At 40.8% G+C, this 25,990-nt stretch overlaps 2 protein-coding genes across 9 annotated transcripts in view; one reads left to right on the top strand and one right to left on the bottom strand.

Moving 5' to 3' along the window:
• The first annotated feature begins 255 nt into the window (after nt 1–255).
• cntnap1 (contactin associated protein 1) lies at nt 256–19,200 on the top strand. Its single transcript, XM_034089275.2, has 24 exons — nt 256–716; nt 4,777–4,878; nt 5,785–5,978; nt 6,266–6,419; nt 6,724–6,927; nt 7,085–7,269; nt 7,422–7,571; nt 7,679–7,940; nt 8,020–8,169; nt 8,248–8,422; nt 8,724–8,830; nt 8,953–9,075; nt 9,870–10,073; nt 10,158–10,314; nt 10,400–10,527; nt 10,629–10,802; nt 11,237–11,455; nt 11,562–11,801; nt 11,911–12,150; nt 12,331–12,458; nt 12,650–12,743; nt 12,944–13,174; nt 13,261–13,305; nt 15,882–19,200. Exons 1-24 carry the CDS (start codon nt 656–658, stop codon nt 16,079–16,081), a joined length of 3,927 nt encoding a protein of 1,308 aa, XP_033945166.1. The 5' UTR covers nt 256–655; the 3' UTR covers nt 16,082–19,200.
• Nucleotides 19,201–19,260: 60 nt separating this feature from the next.
• The window catches only part of ezh1 (enhancer of zeste 1 polycomb repressive complex 2 subunit), a 28,397-nt gene continuing 21,667 nt past the window's right edge, over nt 19,261–25,990 (bottom strand). For all 8 annotated transcript variants that reach the window (XM_034089278.2, XM_034089277.2, XM_034089282.2 and 5 more), the window contains exons 11-20: nt 25,660–25,844; nt 24,117–24,208; nt 23,806–23,834; nt 23,598–23,723; nt 21,449–21,627; nt 21,256–21,351; nt 21,082–21,163; nt 20,910–20,990; nt 20,747–20,831; nt 19,261–20,618 (exon numbers count right to left, since the gene is read on the bottom strand). In XM_034089278.2, coding sequence (XP_033945169.1) covers nt 20,558–20,618; nt 20,747–20,831; nt 20,910–20,990; nt 21,082–21,163; nt 21,256–21,351; nt 21,449–21,627; nt 23,598–23,723; nt 23,806–23,834; nt 24,117–24,208; nt 25,660–25,844 — 1,016 coding nt within the window. In that variant the 3' untranslated portion in view covers nt 19,261–20,557. The remainder of the gene's footprint in view (nt 20,619–20,746; nt 20,832–20,909; nt 20,991–21,081; nt 21,164–21,255; nt 21,352–21,448; nt 21,628–23,597; nt 23,724–23,805; nt 23,835–24,116; nt 24,209–25,659; nt 25,845–25,990) is intronic.

Raw genomic sequence — 25,990 nt, forward strand, 5'->3', positions numbered from 1 at the left:
GTTATTGGACCAAAAGACTTCTTAACCATCTCCTCACTAGCGCAGTGCACTCCAGTGTGCAGCCTTGAAAAGTGTGCCAAAGGACGATGTGATATGCCCTGGAAGAAGAGAAGAGGAATATATATTTAGTCCATTATTGAACTGAGCCACATCCCAGAAGGAAAGTTGCTGTTTTGACAAGTTCTTTAAGACTTATCTGGAGGTTAAAGACAACTTACATTTTTCTTAATTGTTCTGGAAAAATACTATCACTCTGTGGCAGACAGAAAAAGTTTTTGTTTTTGTCCTGCCTTCTTCCAGTCTCCTCTGCATCCTGCGAGAGGGACACACCAGAAACCCACCGATTCAAACTCTCGGCTTGTTTACAATTATGTTGAATCCTATCACGCCCGGAGCCAGAGAATTCCATGACGGACATGTGAATTAAACATTATTAAAGGATATAAAGAAGAAGTGCGCGCTCTCGGCGAAGGACAGCATCAGCACCAGCATCCAATGCGCGTCCCCGCCCCGGTAGAGGCTGCCCGAGAACCCGGGAAGAGGAGTTGGAGCTGCGCGAGTTAAAGTTGGGCCAAAGGGGGGTGAGAGGATGCTGCAGAACAATCTACGATCTAAATAAGATAGCCTGTACGGAGAAACGTGTCCTAAGTGAAGGATGACTTGCAAAATACTGAGCATATGCCTCTTATTTTTGAGTTTTCAACATTGCTCATCACGTAAGTCCTGTGAAACTGAAATTGTTGATTTATTATCGGCTGTTTGAATAGTATTAAAGTGTTTATACGTGCCGTATATGCATATTGTTTAACGTCTGATTGTATGCTTGAGAGGAAGTTAACTCGGTAATTCGGTTATAAGTGGAAAATACCACCGGGGGGGGGGGGAAATGTAGCCAGAGGTGTTGCGATCGGTGAAGGGCACGTTGCGGGAAAATCCTTTAAGTGCAGATCATTATATTCACTGGTTGTATTGGCTATTGGCATTTCAGTAAAGCATTATTATATGGGACCTCAGAACTAAAGTGTGGAAGATAACCGCGTCGGTCCTGCGGAAGGTGCGCATGGTGATCCCCTCGCGCTGCACTGTCTGCATTGCAGTGCTTTCCCTCGGCCAGCGTGCAAGTTTCTGCCGCGTGCGACTTTATCTCTCGACTTCTTCTCAAAATAACGATGATAATTGGGAGTCTATCTTGTTTTTAATATCACATCGTGTATCATGTTGTTTTGTGGTGAAAATGTGATCTTATTTTTTAAAGAAGCGGTTGAGACACAGCGTCCTGAGTGGGACCAGCCCACTGCAGTACTTTTTTTGGGAAGCCCTGCGCCACCTGTCCACAGATCACTGCATGGTGCACACGAAGAGCTCATATTCACCTGCAGGGATATAAAAACACAAGCAGTCATGTGTTGGGTTTAGTTGGGCAGTGATGGGATGTGTTTGAGGTCAAAATTAGATCAGGGGAAATGTTAGATCTACATTTCTATCACAAAGCTTGTATGCATACTAATAAGCTTTATGAGTGATGTCATGATGACTTCACAGGTTGTTAACTATCCCAAAACAGCGCATTGCATGACTCAGTTGGTATCAGTTGAAGATCAGGAAGGAGGGATGCTTTGTCATGTGACTTACTCTAGGCAACATTTTGTGTACAGTATTACTGTGATAATGATACATTATATTGTGCACTTTTTCTGTACAGTTATTGACTGGAAATTATGACTCCATGCTGCTGACATGTCACATATTCTGTGAGTGAACTGTACTATTATACGTTATTGTGAAGAGCATTAAAAGGTGAATGAACAGGAAAGTCTGCAATTGACTGGCTGTTGGTAAACATAATTGGATCCCAGAATGCTATGCAGTAAATGGATGGTCTGTGGGCTTGTCGTATATCCTGTTGGTACTTTATTGCAGGCCTGGCCAATATGTTATCTGCTCTGTGGAATTGCACAGGAGTTCTGCCAGATTAAAATGGAGCATCAGAGTACAGTGGCCCAGCCTGGGGTGGTGCTGAGGTTCACTTACTTGTGTGTGTGTGTGTGTGTGTGTATGGAAGAGTGTGATGTCAATGCATACATCTGAAGTTCATGCTGTGTTCATTCAGTCAGCAGTCCAGGAATCAGGAGACTGTCAGGGGAATTGATATCAAGGGACAAAACCAAGCTGTTTGTTTCTTTAAGACAAAGAATCTTTGACATCTTATTTCAGATTTATGTCGGAATGTGATACCCTGCATAGTTTGTGTTTATATCTCAGGCAGTGGTCTGATACCACCCACTGTGATGCCGGCCTGGGTATGAATGATTTATTACACCTCTTTCAATAGAGCTTGCTGTATTTTACTACCATTTTGCTGTTCTGTTGCAGTATTTGCATCAGAATCCTGATGCATTGTTGATATGTTGTTGCTGGACATCTGCATTCAGACATACAGGGTTTTCTGCCTGAATCCCCTGCGGTCACGCGTCAAAGGTTAGTGACAGGCTGAGGAGGTGCATCTCTGCATATATATGTGTAACCTGCTGTAATGATGTGTCAGCCCAGACATAGCAGCCTATACACTTACAGCAGACTGATGATTCAGCAAGAGTGGTGCTAGAGCTCTATGCAGCCACACTGTTTCCCACAGCCCATACACGATAAATGGAGGAAGAGACTACTCTGCAGAGAAGGGGGGGGGGGCTTTGGCTGTCACAAGAAAAGGGGTGAAAACCTGGTGATTGGATGCTCTGCACGGGCTATACTGTAGGTACATTTTAGCTACTGCTGCATCATGACAACGCCCACTCCAGGAGAGAGAAGTAAAAAAAAAAGAAGCAAGATGATAAGTGAGAGTATGAGGTAATGTGACGCAGGGAGAGCAGGAAAGAGTGGATTATTTTAGGAGTTGGAATAAAGATAAAGAGAGAGGGTGAAGGAAGAAGCTGGGTGTTTTATCAGTGGGGGGGTGGAGTGCGTGACAGTGAGGAGGGGCTGCTGAGTGGCCTGGGTTAACCTGCTGCAGTCTAGGATGGGGCTCACCACATGTTTAAGTAAAATTCCTTTACCCTACTGATTGAGGAATTAAAACAGATCAATACACTTAAACCCATTAGTGGCAAATTGACTCTGCCTGTGTAAGTGCAGCAGAGCTTCTACTAAATATTTTTGTTTGATTAGCCATTTGAGCAGTGGATCTTTACAAATGGCTCTACAGAGAAGTAGTGAGGCGGCAGATAGAGTATCCGCAGTATACATAGCAGGAGATTCAGTATGGGGAGGAAACCTCTTAGGGAGGCAGACAGAAGCAGAAAGTCAAGGTCACATTTCCCTTGCTCAGCATGCTACCTCCAATGTGCAGCGTGTCCTTGCACGAAAGGTGACAGAATTCATTTGATTTACCCCTTCTCTCCAGATGAGGCAGAACATGTCGTATTGTGTATGGCTCGAGAATGTTTCATGTGTTATATAAGATTAACGGTTAGGCAGTTGACAAAAGTTCTTCTCTGCATGAATTGTTATGATCACTCAATCTTCCCTGCCTCGCAAAGTAAATTCAAATGAGACTCTATGCAGCACCCTTCCTCTACTCTCTCTATCTGCAGCTTGCATACACATGCTGCTAACTGCTCTTGTTTGTAGACTTTTCTTGTGCTCCGTGACCTCTGCAATTGTAGGAAAATGATTTATAATGACAAAACATCTGCTTATCGGTTAACAGCTCCAAGTGTTAAAAGAAGATCATACTAATAAGGGAGGAGGAAGACGAGGGTTGGATAGGGAACAGCTTTTATTTACCTTATTTCTATTATAGTTGGTTCTCTGTGGATTAAAATATTGCGATTTATTTGTATCTGCTTACTTTCATACTCAAGTAAAACCCCATCTGTTTCAGTCTATCTATATTAAATCTGTTGTGGCTAGAGAGCATATTCCACCTCTTAAAATGAGACAGTGCTTCTCTTGCAGCTTGGGGCGAGGACATTCATCCCCAGCAGTGACACAGGCAGGATTAGGTAGAATTATGGTCAGTTTTATTAGCCATGGACTGGAGAGCGAGTCTGAGCAGATGGCTATGGTCTTATCAGTCTCATAATGCAGAATAGCAACTCAACATGACAAAGCGACAACCTTAGATTGCCTTTGACTTTACTGCCCATGAAGGAACGACAGAGAAAATACCGACATGCAGACACTGACAGGCACGTACACACACCCACAAAGATATTCATGTGACGCAGCAACATTTGTATTCGGTGTCTGCAACACCAAACATCACAGGACCAGACCTCTTTATAAAATAGATAGGGGGTGTTGCATAACCCTATGACAATGACATTCACAGTAGTTTATCTCAGAGATAGCATAATCAGAAGTTGTCTGTGTGATATGTCTCAGCTCGTTCCACCCATCCCATGAAGAAATGATGATGATGCACAGGGGAAATGTATGAGCCTTGGTTCACCGCTTAATAAGAAGGTTATTTAGGGACTGTGCTTTACTGTGTAACATGAATCTGTAACCTCACTATCTCACTTTACCAGCAGAAAGACTTTGTGCTACGCTTTGATTTAATTGTATGGTTCTGGACAAATTTGTTTTTTATGTCTAATGGAGCGTGCACTAGCCACTAATGAAACTTCAAATGCTCTTCTCTCATCGAGCTGTGCGGCTGTGCCAGCCTTTGTTTCCCAGAACTGTATTATTTTGAAAGCAATGTGTGAATGCTGCATTATGACAAATATCTTGCAATAACTTCTGACCTTGACGTCTTTCTTATTGTCACTGCAGGAGAATGTGTTGATCCACTGATCTCCGGGCTCTATGCCTCTTCCTTCCTGGCCTCCTCCAGATATAACTTTCTTTACTCTGCCAATTTTGCCAAATTATATGGTAAGTCGTCTAAATGAATCCATAGATTCACACCATTAACCTCACAGAACTATCTAATTGCAGATGTGTTGACCTATCACAGCAGGAAAAGCACACGTGTAGCTATTAGCATAAATAACAGCTATGGTCCATTCACATGTCAAGGCACATTAATGTTATTAGTCACACCTGCGCTTTAAAAAGTATTCCAACAATCGAGCATCTGTATGCTACCAATCGAGACTTATTAAACTCCCTGTGGGTTGTGAACATATAGATAATCTACTATTTGCTTTATGTGTGTATATACTTTCACTTTAGCAAAGGATATTGACCTCACATTACATAACAGCAGTTGAGGCAACGATTATAGTGAATGTGTGGGATTTTAGTTGGAAACTCTGCTTACAGATATATACAGCCCTCAATAGTATTCATTGGATACTACTAGCTATACATTAGCTTTGTGTTGTGTTATCTGCAAAATCACAAGTCTTGTCCAAATGTTTTTATTTTTCTTAGTCTTCGCCCTGTGTCAAATGCCCTTGTTATTTTATAGGGTATAATTAACATGATCCTGTATTATTTTGTCAATCTTAAGTTCACTAAAAGTATTTGCATTTTACACTCATAAGTCAAGGAAAACCATAACTATTCTAATAAAGTATTAGTAAATAAAAATTGTCAACATTTTAGTTTTTTTAAGTAGTTCAACTCAGCTTTCAATTAATGTAGACTAGCCAAAATATTGCTGTAGTCCTGATATGAGATTAAAACATTTTTAATCAACAATAATGTAGTCTGATTATGTGTCTAATGACGTTTGTGCCGTCTCCCTATTGGCTTGTATTAGTCTTGGGAAAAAGACAGCTGTATCATATTTAGTACACTGCCTCCAGATAAAAAGCTCTTCTTTCCCCCCCTCAGGCAGCAGTGGCTGGTCCCCCTCCCCTAGGGACAGGCAGCCATGGCTGCAGGTAGACCTGGGCAGGAAGTACCGACTAGTGGCCATCGCCACCCAGGGGACCTTCAACTCATATGACTGGATCACCAAGTACACGCTGCTCTATGGAGACCGACCGGACTCCTGGACCCCCTACATCATGGAGGGAGGAAACTCTGTAGGTGTCTCTGAGCCAGAATAATTAGGGTGGGGTGAGGGCTGTAACAGGGATGAGGAGAGGATGAACGAGACAGATGTAATCCAAACAGCCGATTTCCCATTCAATGGGTGTTTTTGTATGTATTGTCCCTTGCAGAAACAAAGACAGCACAGCATAGTATCTCTCTCAACAATGACAAAGCTAATCTCATCATCAGTTTGTCTCCGGCCCCTTAATAAGGCGTGAACAGCATTGCAGTAACTCAATAACTATCTCCCTTGTGTCCCGCTCTCTTCTGTTTGCAGACGATGCCTGCAAACTGGAATTATTATCAGTTGAGGAGAAATGTCTTCCATTACGCATTTACTGCTAAACACATTCGTCTGCTGCCTCAGGCGTGGAACACCGAGGACGGAGGGAAGATCGGCGTGAGGCTGGAGCTGTACGGCTGCCCTTACGGTAAAACAGGACTGATGTTCTCTACCCAGGGATTTACTTTCTCTGATTCACATCCAGGGACATTTTGAAATCCAAGTTCTTAATTGTATTAAGTATTATGCCACAAAATACACCACAATATGTTACTAGTTAATAAATGACTAAGCTCAGCATTACTCTGGAACATCCATGCAAACACATCTGATGAGCTCCAGGAAAAGTGCCATGTAGCATTTATTCAGATAATCCTTTAACCCTTAAAAAGTGCTACACAAGACTATACACATCCCATCCTCTTTAGTAATATTGGGATATTTTCCTGCAGATTCCTATGTGCTACAGTACAACGGCGATGACTCAGTCGTGTACATGTACCCAGAAAAGAGGTACCGCACACAAAACGACCACATTGCCATAAACTTCAAGACCCTGGAGCAGGATGGTCTGCTGTTACACAGTGAGGGGATTCAAGGAGACCTCCTCACCTTGGAGCTGAAGAGAGGCCGTCTTTACCTGCACATCAGCCTAGGTACAGCGCCAGTACTTTGTTGAAAGAGACCTTATTGAGTTATGAGCGGAACAAATATTGGCCTATGAGACAATGACATCCGCTAACAAAGTTCTACAATAATACCTTGAGCATAGGTTTCTTTATTGACCTCCCCCTGTCCTTGCCATCTGTTTAGGAAGCAGTATAATACATAAAGTCGATGGTCGAACAACACTGACTGCTGGCAGCCTGCTTGACAATCTACACTGGCACTATGTTACCATCAAGCGCGTAGGTCGACAGGTCAACTTCACAGTGGACAGTCACACAGTCACAGCCATCTGCAAAGGAGAGTTTACAACCCTGGATCTGGATACGCAGGTACCTCATATCAACACAAGAGAAAAACCCCAAAAACATAATAGCGCCTCTTTACAGTAGGTCTTAGTATTCATTTGAATGGTTCATGATGATTGATGACTATGTGCCTCAAGAAAGAGTAATACATTATTGATTTTCTACCTCTCTCCTAGTTATATGTCGGAGGTGTCATAGAGCAAAACTTGCCTCATTTGCCCACTACACCCAATTTCCTGGGCTGCCTGGAAAACGTCTTCATCAATGGCATTAACATCATCTACATGGCCAAGAGAGAAGAACCTGAAATCCGCATCCCTCGAAAGGTATACAAAACATGGAGATCACCATTCATTGTAGTGAAACAACATTACTTTGTCAGTGGAAATGTTTTAAATGTCACTGAGGTCAGATCTTTTTTTCTCCCCCTTAGAAAAAGATGCATTATGCCTGCAGGGACATTCTGCTCAAACCGATGACCTTTGCCGGGCCCAACAACTACCTGCAGGTGCCAGGCTATTTCAGAAGGCCTCGTTTGTTTGTGAAGTTTAAGTTCCGCTCATGGGACTACACTGGGCTGCTTATGTTCACACGATTTGCTGATGACCTGGGTGCCCTTGAGCTAGGCCTGAGCGAGGGACAGATCAACGTCACTATATTCCAACCGGGCAAAAAGAAACTCCAGTTTGCTGCGGGTGGGTTTTGAATGAGTATGATCACTGTACTGAATCTGATTGTAGAAACATAGCATGACAGGCAATCTCTCATTTCTAGGTTACAGGCTAAATGATGGTTACTGGCATACAGTGGATTTGGCAGCCAGAGACAACCTACTGACCTTGACAATTGATGAAGAGGAGGGCTCTCCACTGAAGATCACCAACCCTTTCACAATCCGAACAGGAGACCGCTATTTCTTTGGAGGTGAGTGGATCATGTTGGATCAAAATAAACGTACACATTGTTACCATCCAATTCTTAAATGTGTTTTCCTGTGCTCAGGTTGTCCCAAAACTAATAACACAATAAGGAAGTGTGAGACCAAGCTGAACCGCTTCCATGGTTGCATGCAGCACATCTTTATAGACAATGAACAGCTTGATATCGACATTATTCTGCAACGGCAGTGGGGGCGCTATGCTGAGCTGTTGTTGGGAACTTGTGGCATAGCTGACAGGTAAGAAATATTCTTTCATTTGAAATACCTAGTATAAAAGAACGATATAGTTTTATTAATAGCAGGCCGGGATGCACAATATTAGATTTTCGCACATTTCTGGTCTATGCCTTTATTTAATTTCAAAGTCATAAAGGCAGGTATGCTTAGGTCACCTAAAGATTCATGTCATAAAACCTCACCCGAAGTCTCTTAAAATAGAAATAATCAACAACAAAAATAGAGAATGTATAATGTAAGTGTGTTGGATTCACTTTTGTAACACCAACATACAGAGTATAATCATATCTTTGGTTTACAGATGTAATCCAAATCCATGCGAACATGAAGGCAGATGCATCCAGTCCTGGGATGACTTTATCTGTGTGTGTGAGAACACTGGCTACAAAGGAGAAGTGTGTCACATGTGTAAGTGCTGGCTGGCAATCTTTCCACTGTAATAAGTATTGCTTTACAGTTGATTACACTTGGCACCTTCTATATTTCTTCCTAATAATAACAAATTGATCATCTCGCTTCTCGAACAACAGCTGTTTATAAAGAGTCATGCGAGGCCTACAGACTCAGTGGCAAGTATTGGTCTGGAAACTACACCATCGATCCTGATCTCAGTGGACCTCTGAAACCATTTGAAGTGTACTGCAAAATGAAGTGTAAGTTATTACTGTCACTTAATAAAATACAGCTCCATCAGCCCTATGTCCAGAGCCGAATCCTCAGGTTATCATGTTCCTGTAATGAGAAATACGTAATGTTATATCATGGGATTTCTTTATAATTTCTGTTCGGTGTTAAAAAACGTTGGGGGCAGTAAAGGACAATGTCGCAGAAGACGAGATAAATATCAATACATCAAAAATCAATACATCAAAAATCACACTAAATTGGCTGGACATTAAACCACCATATATCAGCAACTGGAAACAGTCCAAAGACAGAGGGACCAAACACATGGAAATTATCATCTATAGGTTGAGAAAAAGAGAGAAGAGACAAATAAAAAATGAAGTTAATTGTTTTATGGAAATAGATGTATGGAACAGCAAAACCAAGAATATTACAGGAAACCAACCTTCTTTCCTTTAAATGGTTTATTCTTATCACCTGTTATCATCGCTTTTTGTGGTTGTATTTCGATACTTTCTTTAATTAAACACATTGTTAAAATTTATTTCTAGTGCAAAAGTGACAAAACAGAGTATTTGTAATGTAAATAAGTGCACAAAAGTATTGCCATTTAATTGGAAATTAGACGTTTTTATGAAACAAGATAGGTTCAGCAGTTATCTCAGAATGTGTTGTAAAAGTATTCATTTTCTTTCCCTCACCTTTCTGTTCACATTAAATTGCTTTACATTCTTTTAATTTTTCTTACATTAATATTCCCTCCATCTTTCTCCTTTCAAATGTAATCACCACGACCTATATATGTCATGCCTCCTTACAGCATATAAAGCTTGGACAGTGATTCTAAATGACCGCGTGGATGGTACCAAGGTGACTGGGAGTTCAATAGACCGGCCGTATATCGGAAATGTCAACTACTGGAACGCCTCCTGGGATGAAGTATCTGCTCTAGCAAACACCTCTGTGTACTGCGAGCAGTGGATCGACTACTCCTGCTACAAGTCCCGTCTCCTCAACACCCCCAGCAAGTTGGATTAGTCCATTTGGTAGTTTGCACATGAAGAACAAGGAAATAGTAAGCTAACACAACTTTTCTATTTCAAAATAGATGGAAGACCTTTTGGGTATTGGATTGGTCGTGACAATGTGAGTCACTATTACTGGGGTGGAACATTCAGAGAGGTCCAAAAGTGTGGCTGCGCTATCAACCAAACCTGCACCGATCCCAAGTTTCAATGCAACTGTGATGCTGACTATAGACAATGGTGAGAGAAGGACACATTGTGCAGGCTTAACTTGTATCTGCGATAGTGACAAGCTAGTCTTTACATCCACACTGTGTCTTTACAGGTACTCAGATAAGGGCTACTTGGACTGGAGAGACCATCTGCCCGTGAGGAAGGTGGTGATCGGGGACACCAACAGGACCGGCTCAGAAGCACAATACACTGTTGGGCCTCTTCGCTGCCATGGCGACAGTGAGTTTGCATTTTATGGGGTTTGCTCAAACAGTGATGTTCAGTACTATGAAAGTGTTTAGAGTTGTTTATTTTAATACATATTTGAATGTTTTCCAAAGGAAACATCTGGAACACCATATCCTTCACCAAGCCCACATACATAACCTTCCCCACCTTCAGGCCTGGCTCCAGTTGTGACATCTCCTTCCACTTCAAAACCTATCGTGACCACGGCGTCTTCTTGGAGAATTCTGATGACCAACTTCGAAACTTTATACGACTAGAGCTGAATAGTGAGTTGAATCATCTGTTACTGGAGCTATAGAGGGTATGCACATGAGGTCAACGTAGGCGAAAGTCACTGAGTTAAGTGTTGAGTTTCAGCGAATCCTAACAAAACACATCCTAAATAGACAACAAATGTACAGTAGAGCAATTTTGAAAATGGTTAAAACTGCTGTAGCAAGAGCAACAAGAAAGTTAGACATATCATTGCTGTAGAACCTATGGGTTCATTGGTAAGTTGTAAAGATCATTGGCATGTCCAACTGCATTTAATTGAAGTAGATATGTGTTATTTTGACTATAATTCTCCCAGTTTACCCTACTACCATAAGCCAGGTTGCAATATGATGTGTTGTGCATACCCTCTATTCTCCTCATCTTATTTATTGATTAATCTCTATATTTTATTAAAACATTTTCTTTCTGTCTTTCTCTCTTCCAGCCACCCATAACCTTGCATTTATTTTTATGGTTGGCGATGGCATTGTAAATGTGACACTAAACTCCCCTGTTCCACTCAATGACAACGAGTGGCACTTTGTTCAGGCTGAGCTTAATGTGAAGCTGGCCCGAATCAAGGTTGATTATCAGCCCTGGGCTGTCAAGCGTTTTCCAGGTCAGACTTTCGTCACCATGAAGTTCACACATCCTGTTGTAGTAGGTAGGTTGCCTGAGGTGAACTTCAAAATGTGTCATGACATAAATTGAATGTAATGTTCTGAATTTGAGTAAATAAGAATAACTGATACAAGTTTTCTTTGTATTAGGTGCTGCTAACCGCACCCTGAGACCGTTCTTGGGGTGTCTTCGAGGGCTGCGAATGAACGGGGTTACTCTTGATCTAGAGGGGAAAGTAAATGAAGAACAGGGTATAAGGCGGAACTGTACTGGGGAGTGTCTCAATGCGACCATACCATGCAGAAACTGTGGCCAGTGTATAGAGGGCTATGCTTCCTACACCTGTGACTGTAACAACACAGCTTTCGATGGTTTCTACTGCCATAAAGGTGAGTTCATTCATGTTTCTCCAGAGGCCTGACACATAACATAGTAACTGATATAATCTGCAGCAATATGATTCAACAGATATCTAATTTCGCAATGATCTTTTTTAAGACATTGGAGCCAGCTTTGAGATTGGCTCGTGGCTGAAATACAACATACGAAAGAAGCCTATAACAGATGAAGCAGCGTGGGCCAACTGGATCGACCCGCACTACGACAACTTCAGCCTCGGCTACAATGACACAGCAGATGACATTGAGTTCAGTTTCAGCACCGTTCACAAGCCAGCTGTGTTGCTCTACATCAGCTCCTTTGTCCAAGACTACATTGCTATAATCCTCAAAACCGATGGTAGGAGCAACTCAAACACTATTTGAAGTAATGTTCTAAGCTGGAATTTATAAGGCACATGTAAAAAATCTGATTTATAACATTGACTAGAAACTCTAATGCTCACAAAAGTTCCTGTAAAGTAGTTATTTAACAGGAAATTATATTCTTTTTGATATCTTGTTTCCTTTCTCCCTTTAGGTAGTGTAGATCTGAGGTATAAGCTGGGGCTCATAACACACAAGTACCAGCTGACTCACCGTAACCTGGCAGATGGATACCCCCACTACGTCAACATAACCAGACACAACAGAACCATCAAAACACAGGTCAATACTGCCACTGCTCTAACTGTGTAAACTCTGGCCTGGGTTTATGTTATTTTTAATGAAATAAGGTGTCATGTCTCGAGGAATCATAGACTGCTGTTCACCTTTAGCTTAGCTTAGCCTAAAGACTAGAAACGACTTAGCTGTCTCTCAAGTTCACAAAATCCTTTTGTTTTTTGATCTGTCCACAGGTGGATTACATGGAGCCCATAGTGGAAAAGATAACCTTAGTGGAGGATGCCAGGTTTGACTCTCCAAAGTCCATGTTCATGGGCAGAGTGATGGGTAAATGTCTAACATATATGTTGATGAGAACAAGTAGCCATATGTTTATTGTTTTGCAGAAATGTATTATCCCAGAAAGAAACGTTAAGATGTAGAATCTCGTACTTAAGGGGGTTCCTTCACAGCAAATCAGAGGTTATTGGTCAATAAATAGACAAACATGTATAACACACAAAACAAATGTGGTTTGCGCTTTTCAGAGGTTGGTGACATTGACTATGAGATCCAGAGGCATAATTCTCCAGGCTTCATAGGCTGCATATCTGGGGTGAGATACAACGTCTACGCGCCCTTAAAGGCCTTCTTCCGTCCAAATGAAACGGATCCTCCCGTAACGACGCAAGGCTACGTATCTGAGTCCAACTGTGGCGCCTTCCCTCCTATCCTGGGTTATGTACCATGGGAGGTTGACCCCTGGTTTACCACCATAGGTGAGTTTCTATGTCCCATAATACATCAGTACAAAACAAATATTATTTGATGTTCATCCACTTATGTGTATACCTCTTCCTTTCAGAATATATTTACATCCATGATGACCTGGGCCTGTTTTGGATAACAGGTAAGATTACATTTTCTCTGATGAGACGTTGCCCTATTTACATAAATACTGCATATCTGCTTGTTTCTGAATGACTGAATAAAAAAAGGCCAGTAAATTAAAATGTTGCACTTCATTCAGTTCATTTGGAAGCAATGCATTTTGCCCTTATGCTGTTTGACAACGAGAGAGAGAGGCAAGTCCTACATCACACAAATCAGCCGTTTTAAATTATCTTTCCTTTTTTCCTAAAATCCTCTTATCCTTAATTGAGCCCAGTTGTCAGGGTCCAATGTGGGCTTTTGGTTTTTAATCTGACTGCAGTTTCAAATGTATTGCAAGTGGGACAAAATCCAAAAATCATACTTGTTGAAAAATAAACAGCAAGACATTTCTAATACATTAATAGAGGAGATTATTTAGTAAGTCGCTTTGGATAAAAGCATCTAACAAGTAACATGTAATGTAATGATTATATTTGACTCAGTCAAGGTCAGATTATGTTATTTAATCTTCTAGAGTATATTAATACATTTAATTGAAGTAGAATAGACCTATTTGTCTTTGCAAAAGATATGTGAACTAATATCCGTAAAGACAGGTTCCTTTAATGTCTATACATGCTTAGATTACATTGCATATGCTACATAAAGTCAATAGACGATTTACAATGAATACATTACCAATACATAAAGCCTTAATTCCCTGATCACAATCAAATCAATAGCCAAAATAGTATTGCAATAGTGTTAGATCAATTATGTAAAGGCAACAGGCCAACGAATAAAATAAAATATATTTTTGACACAATAAAAACATATTGGGATATAATTGAAGCTGTGCAGTACATGGTAGATTTTCTTAATGATATTATATGAATTGATTATGGTGTAATTCATCATTTTGATATGAAACGATATGTGATTTAAAAAATAACATATATGAAAGACATGAAACTGATGAGGGAATGACAAATGTGTTTTTCTCTGTAAACCTATGGATTTCTGGAAAACATCAATATAAATAAATCCCTTCCACTATATAATCCCCATGATATCCCTGCACTTTATTACAAGAGGAGTGTTGAGAGCAGACGAGCGTTTGGCAGTAAAGTATTAAAGATGACGGACAACATTAGAGCCCTTCTCCCCGATGAGCAGGACAGGCTGGAGCCTCAGGATTAAACTGCAGCACAGAGTCCCTGCTCCATCTCTGTCTGAGACCTTTACCGGATCAGCTATATTTAGTCTGCATGGGCCCAGGCTTCACTTTAATAGATCATTCACATTCAGATGTATTATGCTAATGAAGGGCATGGAATTGGTGTGCTTTTCAATCATCCAAACAATGGTTCCTGCAGGTTATCGGTTGCAACCCAGTCTCACAGAAAAACGTGTAATAGCTACGTTGGTCAACAGGGCAAAACGTAGTAAATTCACAAATAATCCAAAGACGTGATATGAATACAATATTTTGTAAAAAAAAACATGGCTCAAATAATTTTCCTAATATCTATCAAACTGTGGATCCTATAGGATGCATAGTAGAATGGAGAATAATAGAATAGTAGATTCTAAAAGTACAATATAAACCTCTCGCTAGAAATGTAATCAAAAAGCATTTTAACGGCCAAACTATCCTACAATTTAGGATTTTCCACTAAAAATAAATCGGCCGTTCGCCATGTTTTTTTTTCTCACTGGAAAAGTTTGCGATCACGTGACATGAACACATGGTCATTAGAAATTAATAGGATAAAATATTGTATCCATGTCACGTGTTGAGAGGGTTATTTGTGAATATACCACGTTTTGCCCTTTCGACCAACGTAGCTATCAGACAACTCTGTTTGATATAATGCTCAGGATAAAATGGTTATGAGTGAGAATTGTCACCCTTTTTTTAAAAAGGAGTTGATAAAGCAATATTGCTCATGATCAAATGCTGTCACAACAATAGTTAAGGAATATGTTTTTCCTTCACTTCAACTATATCCACCTCATTGCAGTGAAAACCTAGTTTAGAGTAAACACTGTTCTGTATCTGATTCTGATTTATTGGAGTTATGAACACCCAAGGGCCGAGACCAGCGGATATGGGCACAAAGGCTTCAAGACATCTCAGCAGTCCATTACACAGTGGACACACTGACTGACAACAAAACACACACCTACAGGCAGTTTAATGTCCCCAGCTCAGCTGACCCACATGTCTTTGGAGTGTGACAGGAAACCAAAGCAAATGATGGGGAACATAAAACTGCAAAAGGGCTGAAAACCTAGAGTCACAGTCAATGATCATCTAGGATTCATTTTGTAATACTTCTGCTCTTGCTTTTGTTTTCATTCTGGATGTGAAGTGAAGGAAATTACTAAATACAGAGTGCCATCAACTATGTTGCAGAAAAATAATTTACAAGATTAAGTCGCAGTAAATATTCCCTGTGTCCGTTTGGACTAAAAACCTGACTAGGATGTTCTAGATTACATGTTCAGTTTTCAGTCAAACAGTGCCTGTTCCTCATTAGCATTTCCAGAAGCACCTTTTTTCTCATTGAGTTGCAAATTAACTCTGACTGTGCTATTTTTATCCTTCAGTCATTGTCATCCTGGCGCTGCTGCTGCTCTTCGGAGGCATGTACAGCATCTATGTATATGCCTATCAGCAGAAGGGCAGCTACAGCACCAATGAACCCAAGAACCTGGATTCCCCCAGCAGCTCCAGGCCGCTGACCGAGACCCTGAGGAGAGAAAAAAAGAACCTCCCGGAAATTGAAGAAGAGTTCAGGAGCGACTAAAAACACAGGACTTTTGGGATCATAGGGGTGGGGTTTGAATAGGGGTTGGGAGGAGGGAAATAGCACTTACAACAACCACAGTTACCTGTTTTCAGTTTTTCTAATTCCTTTGTTCTTATATTTTTGTTTTGAGTCCGTTGGATCAGACAGCTGGTGCTCCATATAGTACGTATTTTGGTAAGGGTTAAAAGTTCACAACAAGCCCCATGTTGCGTGAGTAGTCTCACACTGTATTGCAGGGTGAAATACTGAAGTGCCTCATCAAAGCAAGCTTAATCTGGATTAGCATAATAGTTTATTCAGATTGCGTTCAGATTAGACACTGTGGGATCAGGATTTTAGGGGATCTTTAGTTACAGTTGGGACATCAGTTAAATGTTTTCTAGCCCTTTTATTGATTTCCTGAGCCATTTAGACTAATTTAAGCGACCAATGTCTAACTGTATTGCCATCCAAGATAAACCTTTTGATGACAATATTTAAAGGAGCCATTTTTTGACCTTATTGTTTATAATCTGTCTTGGGTTTGAGCAGTGAACACATCTAATAACGAGTGAACTAACCCAGTGTGACAAAAATCCAGATCACTGTAACAAAGCTGATGTTCATAACAACAAACCGAAGAGACAAACACACTGGCATGGAGCTTTGAGATGATGCATATTAAGATTGTAAGAGGTCTACGCTTATACTTGTTGTATTGCAGCCTATAACAGTGCATTACCTATACAGAATGGCACATGTAAGTGGTTCAGATTTGCCATAGTGTCAGTAGATAGCAGCTTTGCCGATTACAGTATGCTAAAACACACTCCACTATGGGGCTTCGGAAATGATAACGTGATGATATGATACTCCTCGAGGTGTGAGAGCTAACAGGATGTTGGTCTGGTTCAGAAACAATTCAAAGGTTGAGGTGAGGCTCACCGGGGACAGGCTAAACATAAATCAAGATATCATTCCTTCTGTCTTGCTTCTGGTTGCTTATATTACGTCCTAGCAACCAATAGCTCGGTGCTACAGAGAGTTTGACTCGGCAGAAATCTCTAACAACAGTCTAAAAAAAGAATCAGTCTTTTTACAATCCTTTCATCCCCAATCAGAAGCATCTTTCAGGAAACAGCTGCTCCCTGTACCCATATGGAGAAGCATACTGATAAGTACACATGCACACACACAATAACATGTACAGAGGACCACAAAAGTGTAAATGCTAACTTCTCATACTGCTTTAATATCTTTGCACAGTGCTGTAGAACAGTAGTTGAACACGCTGTTATTGCTGCTGCTGCTTGTTTAGCTGCTTTCAGTGGAAAGTTGAAATCTATCTACTCTTATGAAATCTTTCTTCTCTAGCAAGATGACATTTCATTCGATACGTGGTGCAACCAAAGCTTCAGGCTATCATCACTCACCGCCGCTCTCCTTGACAGAAAAACACTATTGTCTAGGGAAAAAGCTAAACATTTGTAACATATACGCTATGCATTTGTAGAGCATGACAGCACTTTGCAGTAACATGAAATAATATGAGCTTCTTTCAGCCACCAATGATGTTTAATTTGCATCAAGTAGGATTTAATGAGTGTATACGTGACTATATACGTCTTTAGCGACTTTTATATTCCTATTGTTTATACAAAACAGTTAACGGGAGTGCTTTGAATGTGAATCCTCTGACTCGCAATGTATGAGCGGACACTACAGTGATGACCTTCTTGGATGTTTTCATTGTAGGCTGCTTAGCACTGAAAGTAAACTCACTCACGGTAGCTCTCTAGAATGCTCAGGAAAAAGAAAGTACAGTACTTGATCTCTGTAGCACCTCCAAAGCTCAACACTTGGTTCTTCCGTTACAGAACTGTGCGAAAACTGTACATTGAAAGGATGTAAAAACGGCTAACACTGTAAAGACAAGACTTGCTAATACTGTATGAAAATGTATAGATTTGGCCAAAACTGGCATGAACAGGCTATATTTTTAAGAATGCTGTAATGAAATGAATGATACTGAAAAGTGAGAAAACAGTGAAACTGCTGGTTTGTGATTGACGGAAGAATAATGTGTATTTTTTTGTTAAATGGACAATCACCACTTGAAGTTCATATTGGGCGTAAGCCAACAAACTTGGGTCAAATATGCTTTGCTGCCTATTAGGAAGGAGTCGACTATTGTATGATATGAATGTATACACCTCACTGTATTCATTGGTAAATAGACTATAAGCATTCAGCATAGTCAGTGTATAGCTAGTTAATCCATGCGTGGTCCCTGGAGCGTGTGTATGTGAAGCTGATGGGATGTTTAGATGTTCGTGCATTTGTAGGTTGCCCACCAAGATACAACATACAACTGTTCAATAAGAACTCTGTTTAGAAAACGAATATGTGCACTGATGCCAACTATCAAACATATTGTAGTGCAAGTAAAGTACATGGAGACAAAAACCTGGATGTGGTTCAGATACCCCTCTTTCTCCAGATATCAGGTGTTATTTAACAAGCACATGGAATCTGTGTTGAACTGAACCTGAAGCATCCATACTGCATTCTTATAATGGAGGCAATGGCTTGAATAAAAGAGATAAAGATAATATGGCCAGTAGAGGGGGGTCAGAAGGATATTGTTAGCTCGGACTTGGTATCTGCTGATTTCACTCCATGTGTTTTGGGTGCTGTTTAATGCATCCTGAAGTTAAACTTATCAGTAACATCAGAATACATTTTTTTTTTTAAAAAGGGACATACAATTAAACTGGGGTTCAAATGATTTGCATCTATTTCTATTCTGAGTTCAATTAACACTTTAATTCTCAAAAAGGCCTTAAGAATTGTTCATACTTTCTGTGAATCTGCAGATACCCTGTCAACAATGATTTCATGTTTGAAAACAGACGATAAAGCAACAGAGTGAGTAGTTCCACTTCTCTGCACCATCAACCGAATTCTTCTGCAACGAGTACAAGAAACGATCGTTGTGATCACACTGCAATGTAGGATTTGTTCTTTTTGTCAGTCAGCTCGATTTGGTTTTGTAATACTTTCACTGTAAATGACCATTACTGGTGTGAATCAAGGCAACGCCGAGCCGTCACCTCAATAAAAGAAGCTTAAATGAATTGTCAATGTTTTATTTTAGGTAAGATGTGTTTTGCACAGAGACATTAAACACACTCAAGGACCAGAGCAGCATGTTTTAATGTATAAAGTTAAACTTTTATTTTTATAGGCATACACTGTACATAGCAGTAAACTCCATTCTGTTCATCCCTATTGAGAAGGATCTCATTTTAAATTGGGACTGAATGTATTTTAAATGAAAAACAGGATGCATTACAAATCTGGACATATAGAACAAATGAGAGATGATGAAAGATGTTTTACATTCACATGTGGGGGACTTTAATATTTGGTCAAACACTGATCATTTTGCTTTCCCCATAGTTATAACCTTGAAATGGTCACCTTTAATTTTTACATCTTTTAATTATGCAATACGTTTTTCATACGTTTTTCTGTATGAAATCATTTGGCACTTATATTATTTATAAAAGGAAGACATTTACTGTGACTTGTTAATGTATTAGTTATATCCTTCACAAAGTGTAAAGGCCTCAAGATCATGAAAGTATGATAATAAATGTTTGATGTGTGTGTACGTTACTCAAAGTACTGACAGAATGGATTTATGTGTACAAATGAAAAGAGGGATGAGATCTCTTCACCATCGTCTAGAGGTTACATTCAGTCAGTCGGTTCTTGTCTGGTTGCCTATTTTTGCAGAACAATTATATAAATGCACAATATCTTATTTCACCATAACGATGTGGTGGTGATGCTCGCCGCTGAAAAAGATTCAAAGAGGAACACAAGCCGTCAAACCTGGTCAAGTTCTTCAGAAGAACTGCCAGTGGGTAACATAACACAGACCGCAAGACTGAGACCGCACAGATTCTGACTGAAGCTAATGCTAACATGTTTATTGGTTCGCTTATCCAAGAGACAGCACATGCATTTCACTGATTATTATCATATACTATGTAAAAGCTTGCTTTAATGTAGAGGTCAAATAAAAGCTGGTCTATAAGTACAGTAACACACTTAAGGATGGGTAACCACGACCTCTTTGCTTTTACTTGATGAAACAAAAAAACAGAACGAGATGTTCGTGGTGCAGTAAGCAATACGGATTAATAGTATTTCCACTTCATATAGTCTAGTTTCATAAGCTTGGCTACACTGTTGCAGGTAGTGGGTGGATTTGGGCAGAGGGAGACTGACTGCTGTCACTGGACGAGGGAATGATGTCTGCAGGGAGCAAACGATAGGGAGGGACTCTATTTTTAGAAGTGCAACAGAGAGGGCAGAGACAGCGGCTGATCATAGAAACTCGTCTTCTAGATGTGACGCTACAAAGAGGGCCAGAAGCATTAGTGGGTGGCTGAGCTTTTGTGGGCTGGTTATGGAGGTAGGCAGCTAAGCCGTGTCTACCTCCCTCTCTATCCCCACATATTTGAGGGCGTCCGCTTGGCTGTATCTGTGAAAAGAAGATGAAGTGTCTGAGTTAATATACAGGTAGTCATTCAGGCTTAACGTACAGTGGCCCGTTTCTTTTTTGTTTTACTTCGAAGCGGCTGGAGTCACTAAAAAGGCCTGTGAATCTACCTGTAGTCAAAGAAGAGCTCCTCTCCTTGCAGGATAGCTCGCTTGGCAAAGATTCCAATGCGGTGGTCTCCATTCACCATGACCACTGCAAGAGAAGCAAACAGCTTAGCTAAGACAAATCCTGTGAACTCACATCTGACAACATAGCAAAGATAAATATTACCTTTAGCGTAGCAGTTAGGATTAACTGAATGATTTGCAAAGCGGATTTTGTTCCCCTTTCGAGTGGCATCCACAACAAAGTCTACCCAGAAACATAGCGTGTATTAAGGATTATTTTTAAAGACCATAACCGTGATATGGTTACCATAAAAGGAGGAATTGGGAATACTAACCATTGTTCAAATTGAAAAGGAAGCTAGACATATATTTGTCATAGATCCTTCCGCGTCTGTCTGCCTCATCCTGCGAGATCAACTGCTCATGCACACACAAAGGAATAATAAACACAATTAAATCCACTTGAGAGCTTATATATTATAAAATATGACTAAACCCCATGGTCCTACCTCTCCGCAGTATTCAGAGATGAACTCATTCTTCTGAACTGGTTCTTTGATGAAGGTGCCCCACCCGGCAACATCTGATGGAGCCAAAAGCAGGTGCTGAGAGAATCAGATGTAGGTTAGGGCACCACACACACATATGAGATCCCCAGAATAAAAGGCTTAAAAACAAAGACCTTCACGTGACCTAGTGTACCTTTTTTAGTCTCCTCTGGATGCTGCAGTTTTTGCAGGAGATCATTTTGATGTCCCAGTGCTCTGCAGTGCCGCAGGTCATGCACAGATCTGGGTCGCATTCCCTCACCGCCAGGTAGCAGGGACACTGTTTAGTGTTGCACTGGGTCTTACACCTGCAGCCCGGGAAGCGGTTCTGGCCTAAAACACATCGGACACACACAGCTGCTCTGAAAGGGGATGCGCTCAAAAGTTTAAATAGTAAAAAAAAAAAAGCAGAATAAAAGAAAGAATAAAGAAAGACAATGCAGACTCTATGCATTACATTAATGCATAAATGTACAACAATATCTGTTTTCTTTTAATTACTGCCGATTTTTATTCCATATTTTATTCCTTTTTATTCCATTGCAATGTAAATACTGTTATATTTTATTATATTTTGTATTATTCTTAATATTTGTCTTGTTCTCTACCTGTGTTTTTAATTCTTGTTTTACTTTTATGTATGCACCACGACACCAAATCAAATTCCTCGTACGTGTAAACCTAAAATCTGGTAATAAACCTGTTTCTGATTCTGACAATTGAAAGCTGGCTCCGTCATCGGCATCAAGCTGGACCCTTCTGAAGCTGTGGTGGAGAGGAGGACATGAACAAACTGTTGTCCGTCACAAGGGCCGATGCAGGAAAACATTCCTGCCGACTGCAATAGCTCCGTATAACAAATCACCTCTCTGCTCCATAGGTTCTCTTGGACAACTGGACTTAAAGTCACACTGTACATTTTAAATGTATATTCAATGTAATATTCCATTCCTTACACACTTCATGTATATATAATATCCTGCTTTATATGTTCATAAATGTTGTATGTGACGGGATTACGGATGGAAATGAGCTCAAAGCTAAAATCCGGCTCTTTTACATTTGAAAGCATTATTTTGTTTAAAATGATCATTAATGTGCATTGTCCGGGTTCAAATAAACGATTAAATGAAATGAAATGTATATTTTCTACTTTTTTAATGCTATTTTATTTCTATTTGAGATGTTTACATTTTGGATTGTTTATTTCTAGTCTTTTAATTTTTTTAATGTACAATGCCTTGTCTTTTGATGCTGCTGCAATGCACACATTTCCCAAATTGGGATCAGTAAAGTACTTCTTATCTTTATGATATGACTTAGCAGAAAACAGTTTGGCTATGGAAATTAATTCCATCTCCTAAGCAGTTGTGCAGCACAGAATCTAAATAGCTGAGTAATGCTGAGAAACCCATCACTCAGTGACCTCTGCTGGCAGATATGCTGAAATACAATTTTGCAGAGTGAAACACAACACCCTGCAGGCAGGCGAGCTGAAGGATCAGGCAAATATAACCCAAATGTCTTTCCAGAAGCCTCTGCCCGGGAAACACTGTATACAACACAAAGCTGAAGGCAGCATTTGTCTTCTCCTCCCATTCCCAGCCTGTGTGAGTTGTATGTGTCTGTATCATCAAGCTTTGTTTAGCTGGAGCGGTCTGACTCATACTGATGCTGGAGATGATGTTGAATATTAGGCACAGAGCCTGTCATATCCCTTTGATTTCTCTGCAAGTCTCCAGAGCACACACATGTGCAACCGGGGGCTGCTTCCTGTTTGGCCCGGGCTCTCTTCAGCTACGGGAAAAGGCGAGGCAACAGTCGGGTAAGGAGGAGGGCCGAGAGAAGATGACTGAACCACAACAGATGAACAAATGAGGGGAAACCATCTCTTCCAAACCATAGCAACAATATTTACTTCATCTTCTCCCCTTTCTCTGTTGTAAACTCTCCCGAGGGCAAAATACGGAATGCATTCCTCCACCATGTGGCCATTTTGGAAAACACAGTTCTGGGTCATTGCTGCTGCAGCGAATGCCTCATTTTGAATGCAGCTCTGTTTTAAACAGACACCCACCTATGATGGCCAGAGGACATGTTCTCCTCTGACTGCTGCCAGAATACTGCAGAACCGTTTTACATTCTGCTGCCCTGCTCTACTGGAAAAAGGGCTTTAGGTGGAAAATGAGGTTATGACAAACAATAAGCATTACAAGGCGGAGAGAGCTTTTATGTATTTGTGTGTGTGTCAGAAAGAAAGAAGCGCTCAATACACTCTGGTGAAAGAGAAAGGTGACACTCACACTCCTGCTCACACTGGCAGAACTTCTCACAGAAATTCTGGGTCATCACACACGGGCAGGTGCTGTCGCATGGATGTTCGGGGTGATCACATGGCTGGTATTTGTACACCTTATTGGACGAGCTATCTGGAGCAACAGAGGACACACCTTTCAGATTGGGACAGTAAACTGTGTTGTATTACAGATTTCTTTTTTTCTGTGAACGTACCTTTCTTTAGCTGAATCTTTGCCCACAACCTGCCACATTAAACAAACACAAAAGGGTTAAACACTCTTATGCCTTGTTCCAGAGTGATGCTGTTAAGTGCCTGTCATTGATTGTTGAGTGAAAAACCATTACATGTGTCAGGAAGACCAAATGCAACAGTGCAGTTTGGATTTAACTCTGTGTGACCTTAATCCTGTACTTTAAAATTGAGGGAGGCCTATCTTCTTTCTGCAATAAATTAGGTTATTATCCTATTGACATCATTAAGAGCAGGTTGTGCATAAGAGGGAGAATAAGTGGCGATATCATGCCTGTGTTTCCGTTTCTTCTTCTGGGGCGGGATGCCCGTATCAACCAAAGGAGCACGATGGATCAGGGCCTCCTGCACCGCAAACTCGTACACCTGTGGGTAAAGTCAAATAAGATGCATAAGAATAAAAACACATCGTGCTTATAGTTAGATTTGTAACACACACACACACACACACACACACACACACACACACACACACACACACACACACACACACACACACACACACACACACACACACACACACACACACACACACACACACACACACACACACACACACACACACACACACACACACACACACACACACACACACACACACACACACACACACACACACACACACACACACACACACACACACACACACAGACACACACACGCACACACACACACACACACACACACACACACACACACACACACACACACACACACACACACACACACACACACACACACACACACGTTAAGCTCAGTTAAGCAGTGGGCGGGGCCCTTTGGATACAAAAAGGTCCATCCAATCCATCTCTGAACTTAAGGTACTACAAGGTTGGATGTAAATGGGTAAGGCTGCTTCAACATGTGCTAAATATGGTACATCGTTATTTTCCACATCTACTGAGCTCAAAAGTAATAGAATTAGAGGTTGTCATCTTTTCCCCACAGCCCATACGATTTCCGTCGTGTTGGACATAAGTCTCTATATGTCTGAAGCTGAAAAACACCATGAGAGAATATGAGCAATGCCACATCTGGTGAGCATACGTGTTTATGGTGCCACATGCCATTCTCTCTGTAGTCATTCCAATTATCCATACCATAAAACCACAGGATGCATGCATTATTACATTCATACTGACGCAAAAGAAATCAGCAATGTTAGTATGGTGTCTCCATAACTATGCATCAGTTTCAGATTGATGCAGTTGTTTATTATAACATTAGAAGTGCAGGTGGCATAGCTAATGACTCACAATGGCTGTACTTAAGGGCTGTCTCTAAAATAAACCCTCATTTCACATGAATCCTTTTGCTTCTATTTCCAACTTGTCTGCATTCCCTTTTGTTGGTTTTGTTTTAAGTGTGTGTGTTTTCGGCTCCACTGAAGTGTTTTGAAGTGTTACATTTATTTCCAGACTCGATCTCACTTTAGCATCTGGGATTTAAAGGGGAATTCAACTTTTTATTTTTAACATCAAAATCTGTTCACAGTATTTCTGAGAGTAGTTTTATAAAGCCTTTTATAGCTCCAGAAGAAATATATTTTTTATCCAAAGATGACCAATTAAAAAGTGGGCCAAGCTACATGATTAGCCACTACTAGCATACCACAGTCAGTACGAAGTGTTGGGGGTTTAGTGGCACTGTGAGTAAAGGAAGAAGAATCCATAGGACAAAAACGATGCTTTCACTGATTCTGCTGAAACGTCCATCGTGATTCTGACAATGTTGGAGGATGACAGCGCTTAATCGGTGTACTTCTTGTCCTACCATCTTCTGAGATAAGAATACTGTTGGGTCTTTACACATTTTACCTCCTTGCAGCTCTTTGTGCCGATGAGGCGAGCGATGGAGCAGAAGTTGTTGAAGTATGTGCCGTGCAGCACTCTGAACAGTGACTCCTCCGCCCCGCTCCACTGGACCGCACAGCTCGCCTGCTGCTCCCCGTTATCAACCGCTGGACGCAGCTTGGTGGGAGTCTGGCATCGCGAATTCTCTTCTGTTACAAAAACAGACAAACAATTTGGTTTCACTGTCCAACTACTCTTGGCAAAGAGTCTGTTTGATATTTGTTTAATCTGCACACACTTTTTACTTTGTTTTGGCATAAGGCTTTTAACAGTTATATATCTGCCCACGGACACA

Source organism: Pseudochaenichthys georgianus, chromosome 8, assembly GCF_902827115.2.
Source record: "Pseudochaenichthys georgianus chromosome 8, fPseGeo1.2, whole genome shotgun sequence".
Classification (NCBI taxonomy): domain Eukaryota; kingdom Metazoa; phylum Chordata; class Actinopteri; order Perciformes; family Channichthyidae; genus Pseudochaenichthys; species Pseudochaenichthys georgianus.